Genomic DNA, 15,365 nt, shown 5'->3' with positions numbered 1-15,365 from the left:
CTTTGTTGTTTACAAGGAAACACCTTCCCCCCACACCTTGCTCCACTCTAGTGAGCTTCATTTCCTATTTTCCTTCACCTAATTTAGAAATTTTATTTGGGTTTCTAAATGACTATTTCTTGGTAGAAATTAGATATCCATCATTAAATTACCTTTATGATTTTTTTTCTTCTAAAGTTGTTTTTTAAAGGAAAAAAAATAGTTTTGTTTAGGTAATTCTGTGAGATCATTTACTTTTAGTCCTTTTTTTGTGGTAATACGACATAGTGTGATTATTGCCTCATGAGATATCTTTGTTGATCTGGAGGCCTCCAGGTACCCACTGTCAGTTGAATGTGTTACCACTCGAAAGTAGAGAGAAGACTAAGAGGTAGAAAACCTGTATAACTTATTGGATTTGGTAGGCATAACACACTTACAGAAACCCACTTACAGCAAGCAGTGCTTTTCAAACTTTTTTGACCACTGAGAAATAAAAATTACAAAATATATTTTACTTTGTGATCCAGAATACACACACACACACACACACACACACACACACTCCTCCTAATGGAAACAAAATTTCTTGAAACCAAATTTGCCTTACTACATGTAATGTTCACCTATTTCTATTCAATTCCTATTCATTTAACCCCCTGGCCAAAAGCTACCAAATTAATTTTATAACTGACAGTACTAGATAATTTCAGACCAATATATAGCAATATATAGCAGCAAGGTGAAATGTGGCATATTCCAAGTGTGGTTTGCTGGGTCCACCACTTTTCTCCTAGTTCCAGGTCTGCCTCTTAGTAAAGCCTTCTCCAGCAATCTCAGGTAAGGTAACATCTGTGTCCCTTCTCTGAATCCTTTTTGCTCACAAGGTCAGTATCCCATAGCCTTACTGATTTATGTTGCACTTATTCAGTTGTCAAACTTTCAGCAGCTTTAACCGTCTATTTACTGAGGTGAAAATTTAAAAGTGAAAAAGGCTCAGTGATGAAAATACCATCACAAAGCTCATGCGTTTTACTCAGTAGGAGGAGATATGAAGCTAATATCTCCCAGTGGTAGGTATTTAAAATTGTATGCAAAAGAATGTTTCTGATTTGATGTACCTGTCTGTCTGTTTTTTAACTGACAGTCTTATAATATTGTGGTTTAACTGTATAATAATTGATGTTCATGATGATACTGTATTGTCAAATACTATTTTTTAGTACTATTGAGGAAGGCACAAAAATGTATCATAGATCTTAGATTTTCCCCTCAAAATTGTTTAAGAAAAGAAGTTAGTATTTTAAGAGTTAAATTGCAATTATCTGGAAGATTACTTACTTGGAAAAGCTGATGCAGAATGAGTGAAGTATTATTTTGTATCTTGTTTTGTATTCTTACTATTTGGGGTGGATGTCTTATTTTACTAGGCAGAGGGCAGAATCACATTTTAAATACTTTAGCTGTGGGCCAGTGGAGAGGGAAGATTGCCAATATGCCTTAAGTTTATCAGATTCTAGAGTTCCTTGTTAATACCTTGGCAAGTAGCTAGAGTAGCATTATTCTCCAAAATTTAATTAATTATTAACTAACTTTATCTTTGTTTCTAATAAATAGCCTTTGAATTAGACTTTTCAGAAGGAAAAAAAAAAAGCTTTAACTAGTTTTCTTTTACTCCTTACCTTAATTGTTTCAAAGAACGTAATAATAGGATCGTTTACCCTCAAAAGAGATTGTAAATATTTAGGTTAAACTATAAAATTCATAATGTTTTATTATTCTTTTGAGGCATGCAAAGTAGGATCACTGGTGGACACACTTAATTTAGTCTTTCTGCAATCAGAATATGATTTCTTGGTATCTTGCACAACACCAAAAGTCACACAATACAGGGTGAGGGTTGGTCTGCAGCCATTAGGCCAGCAAAAATGAGGCACAACTGCTGCTCTGTGCAAATGCTCCCTAAATAACCTTGGGGAGAAAATATCAAATGCAGCTATTCCTTTTAATAGATTGCATAGTATGTGCTTGGGAAAAAATCCAGTAAAATAATGACTTTTAATAATTAAACTCTCACTTTTTAAAAGTTTTATTGGAACTAGACTTTTTTTTAGTTTGAATCACTGTCAGTTTTAAGGGGAAGAAAAGGAGGAACAAAACCACTGTCATTTTTCACATACATGAAGCATTTTTATTATCCATTCAGAGTAAATTAAAATATTTTTAGTGCTACATTCTTGGTTTATTAAGTTTTCCCCTTTGTTTTTGTTTAATATTTGTTTGTAGAAAATATGTTGATTAACACCCACTTTTAGTACAGGATTTTATTCTACCTTGCACAGTGGTAAAAATAACGAAAGTTGCTTTCCCTCTTTTTCATCCTGATACAGTTCCATCGAGCCTCTGTACCTCACCTATGGAATCATATTTGCCTGCGGCTGCTCCTTTGCTTACCAGCCTTCACTGGTCATCTTGGGACACTATTTCAAGAAGCGCCTTGGCCTGGTGAACGGCATTGTCACCGCAGGCAGCAGCGTCTTCACCATTTTGCTGCCTTTCCTGTTAAGGGTTCTGATTGACAGCGTGGGTCTCTTTGACACGCTGAGAGTCCTCTGCATATTCATGTTTGTCCTCTTTCTGGCTGGCTTTACTTACCGACCTCTTGCTCCCAGTGCCCGTGATAAAGAGAGTGGAACCAAAGGAGACAGCGGAAGCTCCTTCTTTTCCAGGAGAAAGTTCAGTCTTCCAAGAAGAGTTTTCAATTTTGCCCTCTTCAAGGTGACAGCTTACGCAGTGTGGGCAATCGGAATACCACTTGCACTTTTCGGATACTTTGTGCCTTATGTTCATTTGGTGAGTGTGCTCCTTTGACTTCTCTAGTAATGGGTATTATTTTATATGGGAAAACTTTTGGGTAGAGCAAGACAGATCAGGTTGAAGTTGGCCTCACACATTATTCTGTAATTTAGAGACTGTTGAAACTAACGGTCTCTCAAGTTAAGGTCAACGTATCTATCAGACCATTAAATAGAGGATCTGTTTCATGGTGTGTTTTGGTATTTTAAAAATCCCTAAGCCCAAACAAAAAAAACAACTTAAAAAAAAAAATAAGTAAAGGAAGGCTAAAAGCTTAGAACAAATGATATCAACGCAAAAAACTTCCCTTCAAGTGACTTCCTGATCTTAATGAAGGATGAAATGGGGCAATGATTTTGCTATTATCAATAAATTATGTTTCAACAGAAGGGTGCAGAAATTAGGTAACTAGCTAAAAAGCAATGGTCTTTACTCAAAGAAGCTTTACATTTACTTGTGGGACACTTCAGGAAAAACAGAAATTCTGTTCAGAAGAGTATTTGAAAAATGTTAAAGCAGGTTCCAAATTGGGGTTGGAAGGAGAGGAGAGCTAGGATTCCATAGGATATTAGGATTTCAAGTGATAAAGCAGTTTAGATTGTCTACTTTATGTCAAAGGCAAATTTCAGCTTCTTTATACTGTAACAAGAATAAGCAGTGTCTAAAGTCTTTGTCCCTGGCAAAACTTGCTCAAAAATGCTTATTATGTTCCCTCATTATTATTTCTTTTTTGCTGCTATGGCAGAAAATTTATTTAGAGTTTAATATAGTTGATAAATGATAAACAAATAGTACTAGCATAACTTTTCTGTGTGTGTGTGTGTGTGCACGCACAAGCACTCAGAGTTTTTCTGGCTTACAGTCTACTTGTGCAGTTTTTATTTAGTTAAAAGTTTTGGTAAAAGTTGGTATCATCAGTTCAAAGAATGACTGGGTTCAAGAGGTAGCTACCAGATTCTATCCTCAAGCCTTCAGGGGTTCCTACTCTTCCTTAGTTCGGGAAGGAATTAAAACATGGAAACAGGAAGAAAGATGATAGGCATGTCCTGGATCTAGGAATCACTGATTTCTCAATTCTCCTATCCTCTCCTTGCCAGAGCAGTTGAGGCAGCAACTGGGATGACCAATGGGGAGACAAGGGAAAAGGAGTAGATTTTAGTACTCTTAGCCATTTGTCATTTTCTGGAGACTGAAGTACTAGGTAAAATCAACCAGCATGGAACCACTGTCACAAATGTGGTCTGTGGCCACATCCTGATCTGATAGCCATTTCATAGTTTTAGGAAGGTATATTTGAACCATCTGAAGCCATTTTTTGTTGTCATATAGATCCACTGTGGAAGGATCTACGTTACTATCCTACCTCTTCCATAGCTTAAGTAGTCAAGAAGACATTTATTCTGTCCTTTCTTAAAAATAAGTAGAAATTATTATTTTTTTAATCCTCTTTGGTAATATATGGTGAACACACCCAGAGAAATCAGTGTCTTAGCTTTGCTAATATCAGATATTTAGTAAAAGACAAGTGGTAGCTGACTGTCTAGTTATTTCTGTTACATATTTATAACTTGTAAATTAATTTCACATTTATACTTGACCTTCACAACAAAGCTGTGTAGTAGACAAAATAAGTAATATCAGCTTCCATTTTACAGACTGGAAAACAGATCCATCATCAACAGAGATGTTGAGTGATTTCCCAGAAATCACATGTCAATAAATAGCAGAGAAAGGTTCCATTATGCTTCCCTGTTAGCAAAACTAATACTGTCATACTTGGTAGCACATTGGGCTTCTTCCTCGGGTATACCACCAAACACATACATCTTATTGGGGGTGGGTGGGGTGGGTGGTGGAGATTCCCAAGGGAATTTCATAAATATATTATTGGTCTTTTTCTTAAGGTAGATAAAATTTCACAGTGGGTGATGAGCTAGACAGTGTTGTAAATACTGTGAATAGAAGGCTGTAAATCAAATATTACAGAGAACAATAAGATCTTTATTAACTCTGGTAACAAAACATGCCTTTTTTTTTCTCTTCACCATCCTTCCAGGCATGTTTTCTTACAACATGTGTTGACAGTTTTCATTTGGGGTTTTCTCTTTGTTACACTTTTAAGGGACTGAAAGCCATGTTGGAGTGGATACACAAGACAGTTAAATGCATACAGACTTGTTTAAATGTTGTCTTTGGTGGGTGTACTGAGTCTGTCACTTTGTTGTAATTTAAAGTTTGGGTTATGGATACTGAACAAGGCTTCATAGAATGGGATACCATTTCCTTCTTAGAGAGGAAAAGATGATGTTTAATTCATAGTAGATCTTTTATTGGATGTTGAAGGGGATATATGTGTAAGGCATTAAGTCCTAAAAGAGCATTAAATGTAAAAATGTAATAATAAATACCATTATAGTTTACAAAGCACTTTTACACAATACTTGTGATGTATCGTCCTCATTTCATGGAAGAGAAGACTAAGTCACAGAAACGGTGACTTAATGATAATTGCTAGTGTAGTTCTTTTATGCAAGAAAAAATATTGTATAGAAGTTAAAGGTGAAGGCTCTACAGTGAGGCCGATCTGGGTTTAAATCCTGGTTTTGTCCCTTACTAGTTGCATAACCTTGGAAAACCACTCTTAAGTATCAATTTTCTAGTCTGCAAAATAGGAATAAATGCAATTTTGCAGTTGTTGTGAAGACTAGAGAAAAGATATGTAAAACATTTAGACCTGCTGTTCCAACTCAGCTCTTGAAAGGCTTGGGTCAGCACAGCCCTAAGACCAAAGAACACGCCAGGCAGAGTCAGACATGGGTTTAATTAGAACTTAAAAACAGGAGAGGGTCCGCAGTGGTGGCTGTCTGAGAAAATGAAATTAAGGCTCCACAAGGGCGGGGAATGCAGGAGCATCTTATAAGGGTTTAGGACAAAGACAATCCATAGAGTAGGAGAACAGAGTTTCAGTAGAGTCTCATGACACAGGGTTCTGGAAGTTTGTTATCAACAGTGATCAGGGAGGGGAGTTTTAATGCTTTGTTTACAATACCATCTGTATTAGTTAGGGTTCTCTAGGGAAACAGAACCAACAGGAGATATCTGTAAATATGAGATTTTATAAAAGTGTCTCACACAACTGTGGGGATGCACAAGTCCAAATTCCATAGGGCAGGAAGCATAAGTCCACATTCCATACGGCATGCAGTGAGCTGGCAACTCCGATGAAGGTCCTCAGCAAACTCCCCAGGAGAGGCTGGCTGGCTGAAGGAAGTGAAAGTTCTTTTTTCTCCCTCAGAAGTCTTCAACTGATTGGATTAAATCCAGTTGATTGGATTCTCTCACTGCTGAAGATATTCCCTTAGTTGATGGTAGATGTAATCAGCCACAGATGCAATCAATTGATTGATGATGATGAAATATCCTTGCAGTAATGGTTAGGCCAGTGCGTGCTTGACCAGACCAGACAACTGGGCACCATCACCTGGCCAAGTTGACACATGAACCCAACCATCACACCATCTGTATATTTTTTCTCCCCTGAGGAGGTCTGATAACCTTTAACTTCCGTCCCAGTCAAGTAGGCAGCTATATGCAATAACTTACTGTCGATATGGAGGGGCAGCCCAGGCCCTGAGTGTCCACACCAGGTCTGGCTTGAAAATGAGTTGTTATAACTTAAGATGATGCAATTGCTGTTTAAGTAGTTATAAGGGGGAGCTATAGAAGATTCTACAAAGGAAGATCATATCCATTTGGGAAGGTGGTTAGGACAAGCTTCGTAGCTTCATAGCATTGGAGCTGGGAATTGAGCATGAGGTGGTTTTGTGTGTGTGTGTGTGTGTGTGTGTTTATTAGAGAAGTTGTGGGTTTATGCAGCACAATCATGCATAAAATACAGAATTCCCATATCTCACCTCCCCCCAACACCTTGTAATGGTGTAGAACGTTTGTTAAAAGGATGTTAGCACATGTTTATAATTTGTACTATTAACTAAAGTCCATAGTTTAACTTAGGGTTCACTGTTTGTTTAGTATAGATTCATGAATTTTGTGAGCTTTTGTTTTAAAAATGGATCTTTAATCAACTAGAGAACTAATTTATCAATCTAATTCTTCTTTGAGGTTCAGAAGTACAATGCAATACTTTCGTGGTTATGTTAAAAATTCTAAAATTTATTATTTTATTATTATTATTATTTTTGTTTTCTGGGTTGAGGGTTTTGGTTCTTCCTTATCTAGTTTTTCTCCACTTGGTCTCCAGGAGCATAACTTTTCCTCCTACCTCCCTGTTCCTTCTTTTTTGTCTCTGACCTCTGAATATCAGTGTCCTTGATCTTTTTCTCTATTCAGTCTCTAGGTTCAAACATCATTTTTCTGCTAATGACTCCAAATTTATACGTCTAGCCCGGACCTCTTTTCCTGAATTCTCCACCAGATTCGTATATCCAACTGCTTATTCAATATCTCCACTTGGATGACAACTAAATGTTTCAGATTTAATGTCCAACCCTGAAGTTCTGATCTTACTCCTCTAAACCTGCTGTGCCTCTGTATAGAGTCTGTCAAATAATTTCTACCAGCGTCCCACACCAAGTGCAAATATTGTGGTAACTCAATCAGTTCAATTTAGATTCTGCTCAGAGGTTGAGCAAACCCCACAGGCTAAGGTAACCCTGTGCAAGACCTGCCCTACAGGCACCCATTCAGTGGCCCAGGTCACCAGCATTTCTGACCAACTGGCTATAAATTCAGGGTTCCCACCACTCTTTGGGGTTGATAATTCACTAGAATGACTCAGAAGACTCATTGAAAGCCCTATACTTGCAATTATAGCTTATTACGTTAAAAGGATACAAATAAGAAGCCAAAAGAAGAGACACTAAGGGTGAGGTCTGGGAGGGTCTCAAACACATGCTCCATGTGTTCTCCACTTGGAGTCAGAATGCATCTTGACCTTCCCAGCATGGCACCAACATATTTTCTCAATCATGGAAGCTTATCAGGGTTTCCAGTGTCCTAAACTTACATAGGGTCTCATTAATAAGTAGGCGTGATTGATAAAATCAATGTCCACATGACTGAACTCAAGCTGCCTCTCCCCTCCTCACCTCCCAGAGGTCCAGGAGGTGGTGCTGATCTGAGGAGGCTCAAAGCTCCAACTCTGTAATCACCTAGCTGGTGTTTCTGGCCAGCTCCCACCCTAGGGCTGCAGTATGCCTGGCCCCACCCTGCAACTATCAGGTGTGGTCCAGGGCCCAACTCGAAAAACAAAAGATACCCCTGCACTGGAAATTCCAAAGATTCAGAGATTGCTTCCCCAGGAACTGAGGACAAAATCTAGCCAAGTTAGTTCTGCATTATACTACACTCTGCCATCCTCATTTTGGGAGATGGCAGTTCCATCCTTTAAGACTTGGAGTCATCCTGGGCTCCTATTTCTTGCACTCTGCACTCCTGATCTAGTCAGGAATTCTTGTTGCTTCTCCCTTGAAAATACATCCAGGATCTGACCACTTCCCACCATCCCACCACTAACCTCTTAGACCAGGCACCGTCACCCCCAGCCTGGATCACTGCAGTAGCTTCACAACTGGTCTTCCTTCCTTCCTCCCTGCTCCCTACAGTCTGTTCTCAACACAGAAGCCACATTTCACAACATAAATCACTCTGCTCAGAACCGTTCAATGGTTCCCCATTTCTCTAAGAGTAAAAACAAATCTCCTTACTGTGGCCTACAAGCCCCACCCCCCCACCCCGGCCCGTCCCTCTTGCCTCTGTGCTCTCATCTCCTACCACCGTCCGCCTCCTTTGCTCTGCTCCTGCCACACTGGCCTCTTGGCTATTTACCTCCTTGACGAGACCGACCCTGACCACTTGGCTAAAAGGACAACCTCTCCCCCACCCCACACAGCATTCCCAACACCCCACCTCACACTGCTTGTTTTCCCTTTTGACAGCATTTCATACCTGGCACACTACATAAATGACCTATTTCTTATGATTATTGTTTATTATCTGTATATATGCCCCTGCTAGAATGTAAGCTCCACGAGGAGCTACGGACGACAATGATGGGACACCTTTTCTTGGTGCCATGCAATCCTCCATCCTGAATATGAGGAGAAGAAATTTGGTTTCAAAGGGTTTCATGTCGTTCCACTGCTGCTCACCTCGGAAATCAGCTGTTTAGCACATGTGTTCTTTTGAGTCTAACACACACCGTATTTGGATTAAATTTAGTTCTCTGTTTTGTTCTCTGATGGACTCCAAGCATCTAACACGGTGCTTGGCACACAGTGGCTGCTCACATACTTGTCGAGTGACTAAATCTATTGTGGATAAGTCTAAAATGACACTATACAAAGAGCATTCATCATTTTATCACCATTTAAATTTTTAAAATTCTCTTCTTTTGATGCCATAGTGTTTTTTCATGTTTTGTATTTATAGGACATGATATTCATATTCACTAAAACTCTTAAAAAAGAAGCTCAAACTCAGCAAACCTCGGAGTAATTGTGTAACTATTAATGCCGTCTGTTGATAGTGGGGAGAGTTAACAGGTTTTACTTGGACTCACAGCTTTATTCACATATATTTAAATTAAAAGTTGGTAAATTAAAGTAATTTCTGTGTCTTTTGTCACTATTATAAGTATATGGAAGGAGGGGATAGGAATTCTTGGTGGCCATCCCCATTAACAAGGAAAGACAGACAGTCCCTGCCCCCTCCCACCAAGGCCCTTGATTTTTATTAAATGTGTAAAATGTAGTCCTCATTTTATAAGCTCAACAGACTAATATGTGAGGTTATATAATTGGCATGTTTGTAAACTATATCCACCCCAAAACTCACTGCGGACACAATCTGTATTACAGTCAACATCTGTGTATTTACCTGATACCTAGTGCAAAGTAAATATGAAATCTGAAAATCAGGTCGTGTGTGCCAGAGCAGGCTGTGGTAGCCCTAGCCTGGGCACCCCAAGTTGCATGGCTTCGGCAGAGCACTGAGCCCATGCTCACAGGGCATGCCAGATGACTGACGAATGCCACCTATGGACGACAATGATGGGTCATCTTTCCTTGGTGCCATGCAATCCTCCATCCTGAATATGTGGAGAAGAAATTTGGTTTCAAAGGGTTTCACGTCTTTCCACTGCTGCTCACCTCAGAAATCAGCCATTTAGCACGTGTGTTCTTTTGAGTCTAACACACACCATATTTGGAGTAAGTTTTAGTTTTTAAGCTTTAGACCCACGTAGGAAAAGATGATTGACCTGTGTCTTGAAATCTGTAATATAAGTGCTTAACAGCCTCTTTTCCAAAACCTCTGTGATAAAGTCTGTATGTTGTTGTGATAGCAGATAACAATTGACTGTCTCAGGAGAAACTCTCACCTGGTAAAAAGGGTCATTTCCTGATCCTGTGACTACAGACACCATCGTTGCCTGCTGACAGAGCAATTAAGTGGACTCCAAGTCCAGTCGTAATGGGAACAAATAAGTTGTGTTTTTAAGCTGGAAATGAAATGATGAGGCCAACAAGCCAATACATGAGGCATGCACGGTAAGAGAGATTTTATAGCTTTGAGTAATGCCATATATAGCTGTTGCACCTCTCTGGACGGCTTCTCCGTTCACGCTGCGATAGGAGCAGGGACCCTGCTCCAAGCCAGAGCTCAGGGCACTGCGTCCTGGATATGGGTGCAGCACGTGTGCTTTCGTCTTTCTGGCTTCATCTTTCTAGCTGCTGCAGAGGGAGATCCAGGTAACATTTCTCAACAATCTATCATGTGTTCAGCATTTTCACAAAATCTCACACAGCCATCACAAAAGATGTGTATTTAATGTAATACATAACTACATATTTGCAGCTACGCAAAAAACTCTACAAAGCCACACTTGTTCGAGGTCACTCAGTGAGTTTCGTTCAGAGCCAGGGTTTGGACTCAGGTCTCAGACCCAGTCCCATGCTCTTTTTTATGAAGGAGTCCACTGTTTTTTCATCAGGTCACCCCTCAGAGAGGGGGCACTGCCTATATCCAGACACACTGGGGCTGGACCGAGTTTTCCTTTTCCTTGTAAGTTTCTCTTCTCTTCTCTCAAAAACCAAGAACAGAGGCAGCATTGAACTGCCCGAGCCTCAGAGTGTGCTGGGCAGCCACAGAGAGGACCCGGGAGGAAATAGGCTTTTGTTCTGATGTAGCATGAATGAGAAGAGATCGTGTGACCTTATGTCCAGCCCCTTCTCTCCTTCTTTGATCTCTAGTACATTGTGAATATGGGGAAACTGAGGCAGTGCAAAGTTGCTTTTCACAACCTGTGAAAAGCAGACATGGACCATACATAACTTAATGTTCAATTTTTTTTTCTGCAACAAACATTAAGCATAGCAGAGGAACAAAAATGGGCAAATGGACAAATTTACAGCAAGATCTGTTCTACGTTCCATTATGGGGAAAATGGAATAAAGTAAGGTGGTTGAAGTTTGGAGGCATATGTAAACTCTGAAGAGGGCTACTTATAGATCAGTCTCCTGGGACGGCACTGAGGAGTTAGTGTGTCGGAAAGCTGCTGCTTCTCTCTTGCTTGTTCATGTGTAAATTTCACCAGGTGTATTGTTTTCTTCTTAAATATCTATGGTTTTATTTGATAAACTATAGTATAATTTTGAATAATATCTCAAAATTCAACTGTAATATGGATACTTGCTTATCCTTGGATTACTATCAAATTAATGTTAGTCCAAGTTTGAGGAATCTAAACTAGCTGATGAGGTAAGGACCCTTTCACGAGTTTTATATCAACTCGAAAATAAACTGTTAAGTTATAGGATATATAGGAATAGAATTCTTAAGTTGAAGACTCTTCCCTTCATGCGGCTTTACTTGGATACAGGCTTTTGCCTCACATCAACCCCGTGGCTCTGGGGGGTGGAGAGCATCTTCTGATTCATCGAGAGCATATTTCTGCAGGTTTAACCTTATCTCCAAGTTCTGGGGCACCTTTTTGGAGAAACCTTTGTAGACACTAACTCCTAGGATTACAAAGCTCAGGGTGACACAGGCCTTCTTATTCATGCTGTAGGAAAGAGTCTGCACCCAAAGAAAGTTCACGGGCTGTGCATCCCTGGTGTGTTCGCCCCCAGATGCCCATGCTGCTGCCCGTCTTCCCCTTTGCTCTCCCCCTTTCTATCCAAATTGTGTCCATCTAACCCAATCCTCAAAACCACACAAGTGTTTGCTTAACCACAAGTTTCTTTTAGATAAGTGTGACACTTACTATTTGCTCACATTTTCTTTTTTGAAGAGATCTAGTTTTCAAGAAGCTCCCACAAACATCTCTCAATGGAGCTCAGGACCACCCTATGAGGTCAGCATCATCAGCGCTTCCGTTTGGCAGAAGTGGAACCAGATTTGAGATGATGGGACAAAATTTGCAAGGCAGGTGCATGGTGCAGCTGGGTTTTTAAAATAAAACAAAACATTTAGATGCCTGCCAAAAAAAAAAAAAAGTATGATAGGAGTTTAGGAGCTGATAAGGATTGTATAGGTCATTTAATTGTACTGTATTTTTTTAATAGGTAAAGGAACTAAGGTACAGAAAGGTTAAGTTGCTTGCCAAAAGTCACATTATAAAAGTGGCAGAGCCAGATGTAACCCCTAAGAATATCCATGGAAAACATATGGAAGCTTATCATATCCTAAATGTGTATGTAGTAAGCACAGAACCTTTAGAGAAATGAAGTTATTTTCTTAACCTAGTCAACTCAGAGTGTTAATTTCCAATCAGGAGGTTGCTTTGGCATGTTGATACAGTCCAGTTCTTCAAAGTTGCCTGGCAGTTGTATGGGGTTTATTGTCTTTCTTTCATGGATATATTTGGAGCTCAGGATCTCTTGTTAGGTGGCAGATACTCCCTGAGAATGAAGGGCTCACAGTGATATCCTTGTATCTCTTCTGATATTTTGATTTGGGTCTTTGGAATTGGGTTCTCCATATTGTCTGGTTTTATCATATGCATTAAGATTTTCTGTTGTTTTTGGCCTCTTGGCATTTGGTTTGCTTGATAGGATTCTTTGTAAAAAAATACACCAATCTAATTTTTCAGAAACACAAGTTGGTGGCGTACACTTTCTCTAACTAACCAGCAGGTGGCATCTGCGAGTCACCTGTACCCCTCAAGTCAGTTCTCCTCAACCTTGCCCCCGCGGTGTGTGGGGAAATGATTCTTGTGGGGTTCAGTTGGTGAACTTAGTTTGGGTGTGTTGCTGGAGCCATCCGCCCTGAATGTGGGGCATGTGTCCGGGTGGCCAGGGAGGAAGGGCAGCTTTAATATTCAAAGCCCCCAGGTTCCCGGAGATTCAAGGCCACCACAAGAGTCTAAGCCTTCATTTCAGTTCAGCCCCAGACCCTCTCTCTCGCTGTCCCACAAACCACCGGACTTGGCGTAGTGTCCCTGGGTTTTCCAGCGGGCCCACCTTCTCAGCTGTAATCTTCCAGGACCTCTGCTGAGGGAATGCTGTGCTATGTCACCAGTGTGCGCCGTCCCTCAAGGGAAGCCCCGGGCCGTGCAGGGGCCCTCTCAGCCTGATGCAAAGATGGCCGAACGGGGCATCTCAACCCCTCCTCCTCGCACAGTTCCTCCTTCCCAGCTCCAGGACAACCGGCGGGGCTCTGGGCTGTGGGCACAGCCCCGGGCAGGAGTTTATCCAGCCCTCCAGGGGGCCAGCTGCAAGCCGTGGGGTTTCTTTCTGCTTCCAGCTCTCCCCTCCGTTCCCCCAGCCCCAAGGGTATCTGCAGCGGACTATCCTCCAGGCCAGACACCGAGCTGGCTCAGCCCTCTCCTGCTGTGTTTTACTGCGTGGTTCCCACTGTCACAACTGCAGCCGCTCCTGGGTTTTTCCCTTTTATTTTTTTTTTTCGTAAAAGAACCAGTCGGTCTCCAAACGCCAACCCCTGGCTTCCCCACACCGCAGTGCGGCTGTGGGTGTTCCAGCCAGCTTACTCGCTCGTTTCAGAATGCAGACTTCCGGTTTCAGCAAGTAGATGGCCCCTGTGGTACTAGCAGACCTCGTCCAGCTGGCGCATCGCTGAAACCGGTATTCTGGGTCAGTTTCTGGTTTTTATCTAGTATTTTTCACGGAGGTGTTTTTTTGCCCTGTCTCACGTAGCTGCCGTCTTAGGTTCTCCTCGATATCCTTGTAAACTGAAGGTAATTGGGCTGCCGGAGCTGACTTCTCCTGATAGCTGTGCTTATCTCTGTTCCCTGGAAGGTTCTTACAGGAGCAAAGCCTTGCTGCCCACTATCTGTCCCCAGCCTATGGATGATGGCTGCTGAGCTTTGTAAATGCTTCTAAATTGATTTAAAATGGAGTTGATTGATTTAAAACTCCTAAGAGTTGCCCTGCCTCAGTCTTCTTAGCACTCCAACTAGACTAACGTGTTGGAGTAAACAATTTTTAATTTTATTTTTCTCCCAGAGGCTTAAACACTAGGGGCTAAAGAGTTCATTTCCTTACTTCCATCCTTCCCTCCATTCTTCCTTCCTTCCACATTAGCCATGCAGAATGTTTGGTTCTTTGCAAAATAAGAAGGAATCATATTGCCTTTTCAGCAAGATTTTCTACTTTAGCTAATATTTGCTTTTCTATTTTTCATTAAAAAACAGGCTTATAAAATTTCTTTGACACAAGGATAGTTTTTTCTAGAGTGTATTAATCTAAATTTCAGATTTTCCCACTGAGTTCACTGTTTGCTGATTATACACACCCCCACAACTCCCACATATATTTGTTGCATTTTGTTGTTGTTGTTTTGTGATCTGGAAAGGTTTCATTCATTCATTCCCTTCCTAACCAACTTTCTAAAAAGAATTGAAGCTACTTGACATACTCGTTTCCTGAGTCAACTCTCACAGCAGCCTGGTATGAGGAAAGCAGACTAATGCTGCTTCTCCCACTAAGAGAGGAGGACTTCTAAGCTCCAGAGGCTTTATCTCGTTGCTCAGAACTGCACAGTAAATGGCAGGTGTGGCAATAGAATAGAATTAGAATGAGCTATTCCATTCTGTCACTATTTTGTGTGTTGTGTGACTTCCTCTGAAAATTAAAACTCGAACCAATTCAAGCAGTCATTCATCTGACAAATACTGAACACCCCGTTGTGTGCTATGAGTGCTTTAGGTGGGAGGAGGCAGTGGTGAACAAAGATGATGTCTCTGCTCTCTCAGAGCTCAGTAAACAAGCCAACACATCAATAAACAAGGTAGTTTTAAAATAGTATTGCTTTCTTTGAAAAAAATAAAATGTGATGGACAGTGATGGTGGGAGCAACTTTAGTTTGGTGGTCAGGGACAGCCTCTTTGAGGAGGTGGCGATAAGCACATTCTGTGGGTAAGTGGCAGAATTAAGCACTTGGAAGATACAAGATTAAACTGGCCTCCTGCTGCCCTTAGGAAGCCTGAGAGCATAGAATTTCTCCAATCTCTAGCTCTAAGGTCACAGAATAGTTGATGAATTCTACCCAAT

The 15,365-nt window shown here is 40.8% G+C and overlaps 1 protein-coding gene across 2 annotated transcripts in view; it reads left to right on the top strand.

Annotated features, from left to right (window-relative positions):
• SLC16A10 (solute carrier family 16 member 10) overlaps nt 1–15,365 on the top strand; it is a 167,131-nt gene that overhangs the window by 113,650 nt on the left and 38,116 nt on the right. For both annotated transcript variants that reach the window (XM_037842584.1, XM_037842583.1), the window contains exon 3: nt 2,370–2,832. In XM_037842584.1, coding sequence (XP_037698512.1) covers nt 2,370–2,832 — 463 coding nt within the window. The remainder of the gene's footprint in view (nt 1–2,369; nt 2,833–15,365) is intronic.

The sequence above is a fragment of the Choloepus didactylus genome, chromosome 7 (assembly GCF_015220235.1).
Source record: "Choloepus didactylus isolate mChoDid1 chromosome 7, mChoDid1.pri, whole genome shotgun sequence".
In the NCBI taxonomy this organism is placed as follows: Eukaryota; Metazoa; Chordata; class Mammalia; order Pilosa; family Megalonychidae; genus Choloepus; species Choloepus didactylus.
This window is presented reverse-complemented; position numbering and strand designations above follow the sequence as displayed.